Source organism: Hyperoodon ampullatus (assembly GCF_949752795.1).
Source record: "Hyperoodon ampullatus genome assembly, chromosome: 7".
In the NCBI taxonomy this organism is placed as follows: Eukaryota; Metazoa; Chordata; class Mammalia; order Artiodactyla; family Ziphiidae; genus Hyperoodon; species Hyperoodon ampullatus.
The window spans coordinates 96,293,718-96,309,730 of NC_136920.1; the positions used below are offsets into that span (position 1 = coordinate 96,293,718).

General features: G+C 49.4%; 1 protein-coding gene across 1 annotated transcript in view; it reads left to right on the plus strand.

Annotated features, from left to right (window-relative positions):
- The window catches only part of DSCAML1 (DS cell adhesion molecule like 1), a gene marked incomplete at both ends in the record, with an annotated part of 340,933 nt that overhangs the window by 16,309 nt on the left and 308,611 nt on the right, over positions 1-16,013 (plus strand). Inside the window, one exon of the mRNA XM_079708702.1 lies at positions 3,267-3,413. Coding sequence (XP_079564828.1) covers positions 3,267-3,413 — 147 coding nt within the window. The remainder of the gene's footprint in view (positions 1-3,266; positions 3,414-16,013) is intronic.

The following is a 16,013-nucleotide window of genomic DNA, read 5'->3' on the forward strand; positions in this document are numbered from 1 at the left end:
CATGTGATGGTCCAAGGAGATAGGGCCCATTTATATTAAGTAATGTGCTCATTTTAGTACTTGGTTCATGGAAAAATTCAGTGAGTTTCTTTAAAAAAACAAACAAACAACCCTTTATTGAAAGAGAGTATATAAAAGAACTGCACATAGTGTAAGTATATAGCTTGATGAATTTGCACAAAGTTTAATATCCAGATGAAGATATCAGCATCTCAGAAGCCCCTTCATGCTTTTTTCAGTCACTCCACCCTTAGGGGAAACCACAGTCCTGACTTCTAACAAGATAGATGTTTGCCTGTTTCTGTACTTTATCTAAATGGAGTCCTACAGCACATATTCTCTTGAATCTTTTGCTCACTGTTGTTTGTGGGGTTTAGCCCTACTGCTGTGTGAAGTTATATGTCATTCATTCTCACTGCTGTATAGTCTCGTTTGACTATACTGCACTTTATTTATCCATTCCACTGTTGATAGACATTTGAATATAAGATATCTCATGAGAAGAGGCATTTAGGTAAAATTCATGTTGGAAAACTCTTAGCAGTGAAGCATTCTGGTCTTGGGAAGAGGTGAGGGAAGCAAGGAAGTGAGGGCTTCTCAGCTGTTCTCTTTACAGAAACTAGAAAGTCTCATTTCTCTGGGTTAGGTCTGGAGGCGAGGGCATGGCTTAGATGAGATACTCTTCACTAGGTTGTCATTATATGCTGGTGAGTCCTAATCTGTTATAAAGTGCCTCGAATAGTAATAAAGCATGGAAGTTTGGGGAGTGATTTTCTTAGAAGAGCTTTTTGAGTGGGAGAGGATAGATAATGTTCTAGCCAGCTCACTGCGATGGCTCCAAGGCTTGGGCATGCCATCTTTCCTGGCAGAGGAGAGTGGGTTCCGGGGAAGTCTCTCCAGCCTGCATGCCTAGTGATGGATCCTGCGATATCTCTGACTTCCTGTCCTGGCAAGGAGTCAGGTCCTCAAGGAAAGTTGTGTTGTGCTCTGGAATCTTAGCTTTGCCACTTACCTTAGGCAGAAGACACACATTTCTGAGCCTCAGTTTCCTCATCTGCAAAGCAGATGCCAGCACCTACTTCAGTCATCACTCCGTGTGATGATTCAGTGAGCTAGCGCTCTGTGGAATTAAGATTCTTCCACCTCAGGAGAGCCTCTCACACGTAGAAGGTTCCAAGTAGCTGGGAAGGGGTGTGTGTAAGGGTGAGGTGGGGTGGGAGTTCTTAATTAAAGAGCTGGTCTTCATCCACTGGTTTGGTTGGGGGATGGGGGTGTGAGAGTATGAGCTCTGAGGACCCAGAGCCACGCTTAGGTATCTCCTCTGGGGCTCCCCGTGGATCCTCTTTTCAGGAGCAGCACTATTCCCCTAACACGACACCAGGTGCTGGACTGGGAGCCCTGAGGCCAGGATTTGGAGCCCAGTTCTGGCCTCCACAGCCTGGAGGATTGAGCTAAGAGCAAGCCATGTCCCGTTTCCTAATACCTGCCTGTTATTGGGTTAGGATATAGTTTTCACAATAATCCTGTCTGGTGTTTCTTACAAGGGAGGGGACTAAGTCAAATAAAGGTTAAGTCACTTGCCCAAAGGGCACCTAGCCAGTTAATCACAGAGGCATGGCTGTAATGACAAGCTGCATTGCTGTAGTGCTTTCCACGTGCCAGGCCTCCTCCATGCTGCTGTTATTGTCTCCTTTTATGCATGAGGAAACCGAGGCTCCAGAAGGTTCACGAGCTCTTATCCAGGGTTACACTGCTGCTCAGAGGAGGACACAGGGCCTGCTTGTTTGATGCTTGTAACCATAGGTCTCTGCGGGCTCTCGAGGACTGTCTCCAGGGTGTGCACCCAAACCCCAGCCCTTCCCACCCTCCCCTCTGCTTCCCTCCCCTCAGCCTCCTCTCCGCTCTCCCCTCATCTGCAGGCAGTGTGATGTCCAGCCCACAAAAGGGTGGACCATGGCCCCACAGAGCGGGGAGTGCCTCCTTCCATGCTCCCATCCTGCACCTCAACTGTGTCTCTTCCCATCACAGCCACAACACAGGGAGGGAAAGAATAAAGACCTGGGGAGGGACGGGCAGGGCTGGCCTGATGGGAAACACAGCCAATTAAGAAGCTCTTGATGAAGCCAGAGGGACTGCAGGTGCACAGCCGGAGGGGCTGCAGGGCCCTGAGCATCGCCCTGGCAACCATGGCAGGGAGAGCAGGAGGGCACACAGCCCAGGTGCCTGCTGAGGGACAAGGTCGGCAAGCAGCGGGGCTCTGGCTGCACCAGCTCTGCTTGGCAGAGAAGAGGTGGAAAGACAGAGAGGGCCCTGGGGAGAGGCCAAGCGGAGGAGGACCAGAGAGAGGCAGAAGCAGGCCCCTCGGCCCTACCCCTAAGGTTGGTCCAGCCCACCCATGGGACCTGATACATAGAGCACCTGCAGGTGACAGCGCCCCGGAAGCCAGCCCTGGGACCGAGGCAGGAGACCTCCACTGCACACTGTGGGGGAAGGGATCTGCTGAAGCTGGGGGCAAGACTGGGGGTCAGGCTGTAGGCGGTGTCAGGAGGTGGGAGAAACCAGCAAGGATGCTTTATTTTGGAGAATCTTGGAAATCGCCCATGTCTCTGGGGTTCGGTGTTTTCAGAGATCATCACTGTGTCAAGTAGTCTCTCCCATTGTTCTTATAAACCACCGAGCCCTGCAGAAAGTTCTGTATGTCAACTACATTTTCCCAGGCTGCCTTTCACTTTGAAGTGGCACAAAAATCTGTTTTTTAGATCATGTGTCACAGTTTTTCTTTTGGCAAATGATGGTCATCGTGTCCCAAACTCTTACCACCCTGGGCCCAGGAATCATGTAGGGAATCAAGTGTGGTTTAATTAGAGGGATTCCGGCACTTTTGCTTAGAAACCACACATGCCCTTGTTGAATACAATCCCATTGCAGGGCGTAGGTGCCACCCTCCAGGCCCTTACTATCTAATGCAGTTTGTTAAAACTCACCAAAATTGGAAAAGCTAGAAGTTGGATTTATGGTCCTGTAGAGGGAGGCTGGGTATTTCTGCGGGAGAATGGGTGTCTGGTGGGGTGGGAAGGAGGTTGCTGAGAAGGCAGGAATAAGATCCTGTCAGGAACTTCCGGGCGGGGCAAGTGGGAGGTGGGAGACCAGGTGAAGGAAGTGCGGCCTGGGGTGCTGAGAGATGGCTTTCTCAGGCCCCCCCACCGTGTCCTAGTCAAGCCTGTGACACCACACCCTCTTCTTTCCACCCCGCAACCTGTCTGCAGTTTTCAGGGAACCCTACACCGTTCGGGTGGAGGATCAAAGGTCGATGCGTGGAAGCGTGGCCGTCTTCAAGTGCCTCATCCCCTCTTCAGTGCAGGAATACGTTAGCGTTGTGTCCTGGGAGAAAGACACAGTCGCCATCATCCCAGGTAAGAGAGGACCGCGGGGCCTCATAGGCAGGGATGCTGGGGGGTGGGGGGTGGAAAATCAGCGGTACTGAGTTGGTGGTTGAGCTCACCCAGCTCTTGAGGTTGGTCCTGGCAAGTGGCTTTTTATTGTTCTGGTGATGCTTTGGCAAAAATGCGTCTTTGGTTTCGGCTTGGTGCGTCTCTGTGTGGGTGGTGAAAACCCACGTGCCAGCAGCCTCTGCGGCGTGTGTGAAGGCCCCATAAGACACAGGGTGGTTGTGCTCCCCCGAAGAAGTGGGGTCACTGTCTTTCCTGGCCACCGGCTATTTGATTGCCCTTGGCCCTAGGGATGGGAGGCAAGGCTGGAAGGACCTTATCTGTGAAAGACTGTGGGGAGAGGAGCAATAAGAGGCTGGTGTGTGGTCCTTGTTCCTGGGATTCTTGGAGGACCAGACTTGAGTGAGCATGCACGTGGGACTTTTATTTCATGAGCTGCCTAGATGCTCCATCAGAATTCTAGCTGGCCTCACGCTAGAGGTGCCAGGTGTTGCAAAAAGAGGTTAATACCATGTTGTAGGGTCACCTTGTTAGAGCTGCCATGATTGCAGGCACTTCATTGCTGGTTCCTATGCAGGGTTGTCCCTTCAACAGGAAAACAGGTCCGGAAATCTCAAGAGAGGACCTCAGATCCTCAAAATACCTCCAGGCCTCCAGTTACAAAACTGTGGGGTTTTCCCATCACTGCAGCATTTCTCCCTGCATCCCTGCACGTTGCAGCAGCCCTGACACTTTTTCTTCCTTTCTCCATCAAGGACCTTGGTTTTTCTTTCTGTAAAATGGAGGCACTTGACCAGATGCTTCCTGAGTGCCCCCCAGCATTGATGGCCCATTGCTGGGCATATGAAATGGTTCTAGTTGCTCAAGGTCTTCAGGTTAGTTGGAGAAGACAGACTTCTATGCATGAAACCTATAAAGCTGGGATTCTTCATCCTGCTACACAATTGAACCCCTGGGGAGCTCTTTGAAAAACACCAGTGCTTGGGCCCAACCCCAAATCAGCATCTTGAGCAGTAGAACCTGGGCACTAGCTGTTTTAAATCTCCTTGAGTGGTTCCAAGGTAAAGCTATAGGAGACGAACCAATGCTTCAGCACCTTGACAGCCAACGTGGCAGGATACTCTTTTTGAGACATTAATTTGTGTTTTGCTCTTGGAACTTTTTCCTTCTCTCAGTCCCAAGCCGATGGCCAGGCCATTATATCTCCTGGTCTCGGAGCTTGTAGTTGGACAGGAATCAGAAGCTACTTGAAGACACCTCCTCTTCCTGCCTTTTGTGAGCAAACAGGAAAGGTTAAGGATGGGTGTTCTGGCCAGCGAGGAGAGCCTCTGAGGGCGATGGACAGACAGAAGACCATCGGATGCCAGAGGCAGGGTGGTGCTGTAGGCAGCTCAGGGGGTGTGGCGGGAGGAAGCGGTTGGACCTCAGAGGGGTGGCTGTGTGTGGCTCCCTGGGGTCTGGGACGGAGGCCTGGGTTCTTGTGTCCAAATGAGGCAGGAGGTGCACAGCCCAAGACCCAGAGTGATCATGCAGGCAGGGACAACAGGCTGGTGAGGACCAGAGAGACTCTGGGCCTTGGCATGTCCCTGGGGAATGCGCCAACAATGATGGGGACTGGATGTGCTGTCTCTCCAACAGAGTCAGATGGAAGGTGATGTAAGGAACATAAAGACATGTGATATTTCTTATACGCCTGAGTTTATGGACCAAGAGTTATACTCATTAAAATAACAATAATAAATTTTTGAGTGTTTCCTCTATGCCAGGCACTGGGCTAAGAAACTTTCATATGTGACCTCATTTTATCTTCACAAAAAGTCCATAAGTATATTTTTTCCCCTTCCACTTTACTGAAGTGGAAACTGAGGCTCAAAAAAGTAAAGGGACTTCTGGGTCACATGTGTTATCACACAGAGGGCAGGGCTGGACCCAGGTCTGTTCTTTCTGCCTCTGCCCTGAACTCCCGCACAGGACCACCTCCCAGGACCTGCACAAATGTATCCTATGAAGTGTCACTCTGAGTACAAGGGAGGCTGTGTGCTCTAGGCAAGGAGAGCCTTGGCCTCAGGAAAGCGAAAACGTCAATGCTGGTTTGTAGGGAAGAACTAAGTCAAGTGTAGTGATTACGAGCCCAGAATCTAGGATCAGACTGCCTGGGCTTGAAACTCACTCCTCTGGGCAAGTCTTTTACCTCCTTGGTGCCCCAGTGATAATAAAATAGGGGTGATGATTGGCCTACTTCATTGGGTTCAAGTAAAAATGAAATGAGTTCATAGATGTCAAATGTTTCAAACACTGCCTGCCAAACACTGAGGATGGGCTGGAGCTGTGATGATGATTCTTGGGGGGGTGAGAGCGTTCTCCTCTCTGTATTGCCGATTCCTGTTTAGGTGTATGTATTTCTGTGTAACAGAGTCAGTGTCCCCCACTAGACTGAGTTTCCCAAGGGTAGGACCTGGGTTGTTTTAGGGCACACATCCCTAGGCTCCTGACACACCGCCTTGCACCCCCAGGACAAATGCTCACCAAATATTCAGTGGGTGCGTGAGGGATGATCAGGAGAGTTCTGAAAGAATATGGGAGACATTGGGATAAGGCTGGGTGCAGTGGGCATGGGGTAGTTAGAAGCTCAGCTCAGACAGGAGAGACAAAGATTAACCTGGCTCCTGTGTGGAGGCAGTGAGCGTCCCCCAGACTCACTGTAGTTGGTGCTTCAGGGCTGTCTTTGATGTCAAGCCTGGGCTGGTGGCCCCAAAGGACATAATTATCAGGGAAGTGGGCTGGACGCTACTCCGCAGGGCTCTGTTACACGTTGGTTCTGTAGAAGCTCTTCCTTTCCTTTAGCCTTGGAGAATTTTCCTCCCCTGCCCAGCCCTCCAGCCCCATCCAAAAATCATTCTAGATCCCTCTACAGCTACGTTTTAGATCCAGGGATGGACTTTCTAAAGCACATGAATCCAACTAACACCCTCCCGGAGGAATTCATGAGAACCAGAGGGAGTGGAGTTTTGCATCCTCCAGGCTCTAAAGCTGAAGGGCCAGAACGTGGGCCCACCTGCTCCAGGCTTTCATGTTGGAAGATGCAAATTGATTTTTTTCCATAAAAATAGGATTCTCTGCTCTCCATACCACACTGCCCCGTGTGTGTGTGTGCGTGTGTGTTTTGGCTGGGATGTTGGATGGCAGCTTCTCGCGGTGGGGGAGATTTAATGCTGAGGTCACCTTGAGGTTCAGGAAGCACTTGGGAGCCTGAGTGACTTCCCTCTGACTCTTCAGGGGCAGCTTCTGGAGCGGGGAGAACGGGATTGACTTTGATCTCTGGGCTGGCTGGGCTCAGATCCTCCGCCAACCACGGGGCCAGCGGGAGCAGGTGCAAGAGAGCAGGAGGACGAACGGAGGCTGACGTGGGCCAATCAGGGCCCGGGAGACAACTCCTTGGCGAGGGTGGGTGCCCTGGGAGGAGGGGCCCGATGGGGTGGCTGCAGGCCCCTGTGAATGGTCTGCCTCTCTGAGGGGGTGTGGAAGGACTCAGAGGCTCGGGGCCTAAGCAAGCTCCGTGAGTTGGGTATTGGCTCACGGGTTGGCCTTCCCAGCTGTCCACATTGGGAGGGCAGGCAAGCCACCGCTGAAACTCCGAGCCGCTTTTGGGCTGTGCTTTTCGCAGGGTGGGTAGAGGCTGGAGAGACAGCCCAGAGCGCTACCTTTCTCAGAGCCACCTAGTGCCTGCCCCCCAAGCTGATCAACTTCCTCCCGTCAGGCTATTCAGAGATGTGTGTGTAAAAGCACAGAGCCTCTCACCTATGAGCTGACAGACCCCTACCCCTTACTTCTCTCCCGGGAGACCTGGTCTGGAAGTAAACTGGCTCTCCAGAGCGAGTGGGATGGGGCGGGGGCGGTAATAGGGCAAAGGGCTGTGCATAGACATAAATTAAAATTAAGGCCTCCAGTGAAGCCGGGATGTGGTTTAATTTCCCATCTGCATGCTCACCATTACAATGCATGTTATTGGATATAAAGATAAATCCGGCCCTGTTCCTAATAGCTTTTAATTTCCACCAGACCTGATTATATTGATGCAGGCTCCTTGTGGGAATTTCCCAGCATGCTCTTCCCCAGCATCCTGACTGGTTGTCTGGGCCCCAGCGGGGAGTTCTGGACACTGCTCAGATGCGGGCCAGATGTATCTGCCGGTGCTGTGGAAGACAAGCCTGGAGCAGCTCCCTTGTCTAAGTGGATGGGGCTCTTGACTGCTGGCTTGTCATCCTGCCTTGGCCAGGTTGGGAGTGCACTGGGGACACTCTGTGTTGGGGAGGGGAGAAGCAGGAGCAAGGAGAAACTGGCCAGAGGGGTCCTTTCAGAAAAGTGGGCAGTGCTCCCGGACCATAGGTGGCAAGGCAGTGAGCCCGTCACCCATCACCCACCTCCCTAATTGTCCCAGGGTTCCAAATTGCTCATGGGTCTTCGTGCCTCTTTGCATTTGGTCTTGCATCTCCTCTGCCTGGTGTGCACTGATCCCCTCTTCTCCTTCTTGATACTGTACTCCTCTTTTGTCCTCTAAACTTGGTTCACGTGTGTCCCCTTCCACGAAGTTTTACATAAGCCTGCAGCAGAGCTATCCGTCCTCTGGTTCCATTCCTGGAGCACTTACTTCACTGTGTCTCACGTTAGAGGCTGTTGTTTCTGTCTGTCTGCTGCAAGAGGGTGTACAACTCCATCTTTTGCATCTCTTTATCCCCAGGGCCCTCATAGCACCTTTTATAATAATAATAACAAAATTAATGATAATATTTATCATGTACTGAGACCTCTTTTGTGTTAGGCATTCTACATAGATTATCTCCAATCCTCACAATAACCTTTTAAGATAGTTTTTTGTTTGTTTGTTTGTTTGTTTTTCCAGTTTTTATAAATGAGGACAGTGAGGCCCAGGGAAGTTAAGCAAATTTGCCAAGACCACACAGCTAATAAGTGGCTTGGGTTTGAGCTGGGGTCCTCCAGCTTGCACTATTCCCCGCTGCCTCTCCAGAGCAGGCTCCTTATTAGGAATGGACTATTCCAGCATCGGAGGAGGGCCTGTCCCTGTCTCCTGCACTTGCTTGAGGATAGAAACATGTCACCAGCCCTTGCCCTAGCCTCTGGCTCTATGTGCCGTGACCAGAGGCTTTGGCTTTTCTGAAGGTCAACAGCTCTCCAGCTGAAAGATCGGTGAGCAGTCATTCTAACAAGGAGGTTTTATTGGGCACTGGCTCTGTCTTGGGCCCAGTGGGAGACACAGAGGTGGTCTGATCTGGGAATTTAGGATTCCGTTCATGTTGTCAGCTCTGATGGGCAAGGATGATAATTCCAGCACAGTAAGCGATCACATATGATCTTGGTTTGCTTTGGAACGCAGGGTCAACATATTAATTGCATTTTGCTCCAGCTGATATTAAAGCTACTTTGATCCCATGAGTCTCCACCAACTTGGACAGGGGATGGCACAGATGAGAGAGAACCCAGGTGGTGCTCAGAAACCAGCTGGACACGTGTAGGCTACAGATGAATGGAGTCACTGATTGTCAGAGCTAGAAGGGCCTTGGAGGTCACGTGGTCCAGCCTCTTCATTTACTGATAAAGAAACTCAGGCCCAGACCAATGCCCTCTTATGCCCCTTCCCCCTTCTCTCCTGCTCATTCTCAGGGCACAATATCTTAACGACTCATGGGGTGCTTTTTTTTTTTTTTTTTAAACTACTGGATGTCTCTCCTTCTTTGTTTAAAACCTTCCCATCTTTTAAAGTCTGGTTCAAATACCCCCTTTTTTTCCCCCATGATGTCTTTCCCAATTTCTGCTAAGAATGGATTTAAACATCACCCAGATTAACCTCCTTCCAGGGGATCCTTTTCTGAACTCCCTCCAAAATTTATCAGTTCCTTGCTGAAGACACTAATCGTATTTTGTCCTGTAATATTTTAAAATCTGTGTTCTTCCCACTATGAGAATGTCTAATCATCAAGAGCAGGAACTGTATTTCATTCAGACCCCTTTCCCCTCCAGTGCTCAGAAAAGATGATTAATGATGGTGATGAAATGACAGTCTCTTTTGCCCCTGCTGGACTGCCCTGTGGCAGGCAGGAAGGAAGACTGCCTAAGGTCACGTGGAAAATTGGTGGCATTGCAAGATCTAGACTTGGTGGTCCTTGGGCTCCATTACACCGAGCTGCTTCAGAGCTACCTTGACAGAGACCACTTCTGTGTATTCCTCCTGTGACACTTTGTTGTTTAGATGCAAAATTGGGGATCTCAGCTCTTGACTACTTAGGGGCATGGAGAAAATGGGCTGGGATGGTCAGTGTGCTCATATGAAATAAATGATGTGCTCAAGGCAATTTAACAAATAGGTGCTAGGCAGAGTCTCATGCCTGGCAGAGGAATTAAACTTGACTGTGACCTGTTTCTTCCCTTCAGCAGCTCCTATCTAGGGGTTATAGTATCTTCTCAAGAAGAGATTCCCCAGGAGGCTGGTATTCTTTCTGATGATGGCAGCCCAGCAAGGCTCAGGAAGGGGAGGGGGGCCTTGGAGCAGAAATAGCACGTTGGGTGAGGTGACAGCACGGGGAAAGGCAAGCAGGAAAGGGGAGGATGGAGTGACCTGGCTGAAGGGTAAGTAGAAGTGGTGAGAGGGAAGTCTGGAAAGGATGCCAGGACATTTAATTCATAAAGGTTCTATCTAGTTCTAGAAAAAAAAAAAAAAGGCAACCTGATAATAATGACTAATGATCATGGAGCACTTACTAAGTTGCCAGGCTCTGTTCTAAGCATTTTACGTGTGTAGCTCATTTAACCTTCACAGCAATCTGAAGTTGAGGGGATAATCATTCCCCATATTAGACATGAACAAACTGAGGCACAAAGAAGCTAAGTGAATTGCCTAAAGTTATTAAGCAGTAGAGCTACAATTTAAACTTTTGCATCCAGACTCCATTATTTGTACTCCTGAGCTCTGTACTATGTTGTCTCATAAAAAATCAATATACAGAATATATATATATTTTTTTTAAACTGCTGAAAATCAACAGGAAAAAGACAACACAATAAAAAATTGGGTGACATACGAGCAGACAATTTACAGAAGAACTAGAGGTAGGGGGTGTAGCAGAAAGAAGTTGGGCTGTGGGGTCTGCTGGTCCTAACTGGTGACCTTGAGCAAGTTACTTTCAAAGCCTCGTTCTTTTTCACCTATGAAATGGGGACAATGAAACCTACTGCACACAGAATCCTTTAGATGAAAGTTAGGCCTCTGGGGAGACTTGAATTCTCAGATGGAGAAAGAGTGGACTAAACTCAGCAGGGAAATTGCCCACCCAGCTTCATGCCATGGTCCAACCCTGGGCTGTGCTCCCCTGTCTGGGCACGGGGCTAGAGGCAGGACACGGGTCAGCCAGGGACACAGCCTCCCAGAGGAGTGGTCGTAGTGGAATCACAGAATGGAGAATGGCTTCCCCTAAACATGATCTTGAGAAAGCCATAAACAGCTGGGGTCAGACCTATGACCACTGTGGTGTTTTTAACTCATATAGGCCATGATGATATCTGGGCAGAAGGAGAGAAACAAAATGACTGTAGTATTGCTAATCTCTGTATTCACCTGTGCCTTGCATGGTACCTGATCAGAATTATGTGAGGAAGGAACGACAGGGTGTGGTTCGGTACCAACACAACAAAGATCGATGCTACAAACCACCTGGGTCTCATCAGCTCAGTCTCAAACCCTGGTGCAATAATAACACTATGCAGTTGATAAGGTGCTTCTAGGTGATCTCGTTGGCTCCTCACAGGAACCCCCATTCCCTTCCGCATTTTACAGATGAGGAAACCGAGGACACAGTGAGGTTCAAGGGCTTGCACATTTAGAAGAAAAGTCAAAAAAAGAGCAGATAAATACGTAGTAAGACATACGTGTATGCAGGGCCCTGTGACGGGCACCTGGATGTCATCCCATTGAATTCTTCTCAACCCTGTGAGGGGGGCGTGCTACCCCCATCCTTAGCTGTAAAGAAGTGAGATTCAGGGAGGCCAAGCAATTTGCTCCAGGGCACACAGCTTCTCAGGGGCAGAGCCTGTGCTTGGACACAGAGCTTCTGTCCCTAAAACCCAAGCTCTTTCTTTGTAACGTACTTTAGTGACTCCGGCATGAGGGCTGTCCCAGGTACTCATGACCATGACTATTTCTCTCATCGAGGCAGTTGTAGAGAGGAAAAGGCAGCTGGCCCTTAATGTTGCTGGTGGTATTTGCTTATTGTTTGCTTTGATGGGGAAGGGAGCCTCGTCTTCCTCCTCGGAGGGCAGAGAGAAAACTCCCACCTTCTAATGCCTCAGCACATGCTTTGCAGGTTAGAGATTACAAGGAAGCATTCAGAAACAGCAAAGGAACTCTCTCCTAAGTCAGATGGCCTAAATTGAAATGATAATCATAGTGATAATAATAGTAAGAAAATAAGTGATCAGTTATTGAGCTCTTATGTGGTAAGTGCTTTTCACAAGTCATTTCATTTCATCTTCATAAGTGTGCTACGTACTAGGTGGTATTATTATCTCCATTTTGCAGAAGAAGAGCCTGAGGCAGAAAAGCTGGTCACCTGCCCAAGGCCACGTGGTGTGGCAGGATCTGAGCCCAGGGCGGTTTGATTTCAGCTCTTAGAGGTGACCTGGGCCACCTCGCAGCTGTGCCCTGATGCCTGTGTCATCTTTCACTTATATAGTGCTTTCTGGTTTATAAAGCAGGTTCACAGGCAGCATCTTATTGAACCCTTCCAACCCCATCTGAGGGGGACACATTCTTAACTTCACTTAATAGGCAGGGAAACCAAGGCTTGGGGGAGCTGAAGGGCCCTCCCAAGTTTACACAGCCAGGGAGGTGGGTACCAGATCTCCAGTTTGATGCTTGCATCCAGGAGCTCTTGAGGCCCCACCTGGAGCACGTGCCCACAGCTCCTCAGCACCCCCGCCAGTCTCCCGGTGGGCAGCTGCTCTGCATTTGCTTGCCAGTTGGTTGGTTCCAGAACTATCAGCCACGGCTCCTCAGTCAAGCAGAAATGTCTGTGTTCACAGGTGCCTCTGGAGGTGTATCTATGTGTCATGTTTTGCTTTTCCATTTAGTTCATGGCAGGTACTGCATTTCCAGAGCATCCACTGGGTGAATTTCAGGAGATTTAAGACAATTGCAGGTGAACACTCTGCCCTGAGATCACACCGTGGCAGTGGACACAGACCAAGCGGCATTGTTTTGTAAAGTTGGCACCTCTGTAAGTTACCCTGATATCAGAGCAGAATTCTTTATAGAAGGTTATCCTACACATAAATCATCATTAGACTACCTCATTTTTGTTTAATGCCTACCTAACTGTGCTGTAGTCTAAAAATGTATGTTTAGTGAAGTCAAGGGTTGCAGGGAAATTATAGGGTTTTCAAAAACCCATTTGCTTTGCTGGTGCTCACATCAGAATCAATCTTGCCTTTAGTTCTCAATCTCATTACAAACATGCAGTATTGCTTGCCGGATTCTGGCATTTAATGTAGGGTAGCGTTTATTCAGAAGAAGCCAACGGTGCTTACAGAGTGGTAGAGCTATGTATAGATGGCACTTCCTGCCAAGCCTGTGATTTTGAACTCTGTTGCGTATCAGTGAGACTTCGCCGCAAAAGCTGGAACCATGTGGGACCCGGCAGAGCAGAGGCCAGAACTGGATGGAGGTGGTGTTGGGAGGGGAGCTGATATTCATCACGCCACAAGCCTCACTGTGCCAGCACATAGTAGGTGCTCAGACAATGATTGTTGAGTACCTGGAGGAATGTTTAACCAGGAGGGTGACTGACCCTTGGATTAGGTTGTAAATGAGATGGATTTAAATGAAGGGAAGGATGTGGTTCTGTGGCTGCTGGAATAAAGCCTTCATTTGCTCCTGCGATGCCCCACATCAGCAGGACCTACTTGCAGCCCCTTTTTGGTGGAGGGAAGCTGTGTAGCAAAGCTGGAAGGGTGTGGGCTCTGGCCTCAGAGATACTTGGGCTCAAATCCCATCTTGCTCCTTCCTTGCCATGTGACCTTAGTTAAGTCCTTTAACCTCTCTGAGCTTCAGTTTCCTCACATGAGAGGAATAGAAATGATGTACTTTTTCTCTACAGGGAAAACATTTTTTACACATAGTTTATATTTTTCTATATAGATCTACATTCTACATATAGATTCTTTCTCTATCTGTAGGTTTTCAATTTTTCCTAGTTCTGAGCAGACACATGATAAACTGCCCAGGATTAGTCATCTTCTTCTTGAGACCTAGAAGGTCTCTCTGTGAGGAGTGAGATTCCAGGGGTGGGCATCCAGGAGTGAGCATCCAAGTGTGGACATCCAGGGGTGAGCGTCCAGGGGTGTGTATATAGGCATGAGTATATAGAAGTGAGCATCACCTTGTGTGTATGTGAAAGTAAGCATCCAGGGGTGGGCATCCAGGAGTAAGCATCCAAGTGTGGGCATCCAGGGGTGAGTATATAGGGGTGAGCATCCAGGAATAAATATACAGGGGGACGGGCTTGGCTCTCATTACCCTGGAGGTCACTTGGCCTTCAGGGTGAAGGGCACAGGTTAGGAAGGCTAGGAGACAACTCTCATACTGGGTCAGAGGCAGGGTAAGTCCTTCGTGTTATCCTGCATGGCTGAAGCCCATTCCCTAACATTATAATCTTGGCTTTTGTAGTCTACCTGTCATCTTGCTGTGAGCAGAATTCTCAGGAGTTTAGGCATGTGTCTTTTGGGGCTGCCGAGCCTGCCTTTTGCAGTGGAATGCAAAGCCAGTTGGAGCCAGGAACAGCCCTCTGCCTTCCAGTACAGAGGGCAGTGGGGCTCAGAGGCTTCCTGGAAACTGGGAGTGTTTTCCTCTCACACATGGAGACCCCCCACCCCTCTCCATTTCAAGGTCAGAGCATATCTTTAGGGACCTGGAATCTGCCAGAATCTGGACCGTCAGCTGGGAAGCAGACGACAGAGTGGGAGACAGAAGCCTATGACAGTGAGTGACATTGGGCAGCCAGGCACTGGATGACCTTTGTCCTCTGTGTGGTGGTCCGGTGGGCTCTTGGACTTTGTGAAGAAAAGGAGTCCTTTCTGAGAGCACATGGCAGGGGTGCCTCTTCACTGCCCTTCAGAATGGGACACAGAAAAGGAAAGGGCTTGTATCTAGAATATTCCAGAGCCTGCTGTTCCTGACATAGGCTGAGGCAAGCAGTTGTGCGAAGCCTGATGGGTTACAGGAAGAGACACAAACTCCATCAGGCTGTTCCTGGCAATGCCATGTCTTAGGTTGACTTCATCCCCTGAATCTCTCTAGATGGCTGTGTTGGCATAAGCAACAGTCAGTTGGTTGAATTTTCAGTTCATTATTTAATCTAGTAAATGTTTTTTGAGCACTTCCTGTGTGCAGATACTGCGTTATTAGACAGTGATTCCCAAGGGTCTTTGCTTGAGGATCTCAAGGGATTTGGAGAAGTTCTCTTCCCGCACACCAAAGAAACTCATTTTAATTATAATACATGTGTGCATATGTATATGAATAACGTGCATGGTGTAACTTGTACAAATTGACGACACAAACATGTATACTCACCCTCACCCTTCTTTGCCTGTGGAGAGGAGTGAGAGATTCACCTAGAATCTAGACCCTCAGAAACACCCCAGAGTAGAGACCTTGGCAGACACCTTGGCCCTCTCTCCATGGGAAAGAGCATAGCCACGGGAGCATCTAGGTCAGAAGTGTGTCTGGGTGAGTGTTCAGGTCTGGGCCTTTTCTCCTGAGCAAAGAGGACAACTTCTCGTTCCCTCTTCGTCTTCTGGGTCGGAATGTGGGTGGCCCACATGTTCTGAATTTCATGGGCAGTTTTGGATGGATCACTATTTAGTGAGGCCTTTTCGGTTCAAAAAGGGTAAACAGAAGCATGGAGGATGTGGGGAATGATCTGCTTATCTTCAGGGGACTTGCTGTCTGACAGGTAGGATGAACTTGGGACACAGGTGATCCCAACATGAGGCAGAGTGTGATGAGGAAACACACAACCTCTCGGGGCTCAGAGGCAGGAGCCCCGTCTTCTATGATGAGTGCAGACACTGTGTAAGGTGGCATTTCCCATGGGTCCTAGAGGATGGGTGTTTTGGCAGGCGGGGCTCCTGCAGGGGAGACTGTTCTAGACCTGTCAGCTCACAACTTTAGAACCACCTGGGGAGCTTTTTAAAAAAAACACCAATGGCCAGACCCCACCCCAAACAATTAAGTAAGGATCCCTGGGGGAAGACCCAGGCATCTGTATTTGTGAAAAACCCCTGGGTGCATCTGGTGAGCCACTGGGTTGCAAAAACCCTGTTCTGTGTACAGGAGGCCACGGGGGTGAAATCTGGGAGCACTGAGAACAAAGACTGCGCTCCTGGGGGAGAAAAGCCAGGTTTGGCTGCAGCTCGGGATCCATCTAAGGGTGGGGTGTGGTTGAAGCTGCACTGAGTGCGTGTAATTGAAGGGCAGTGGGGAGCCACTGAAGATTT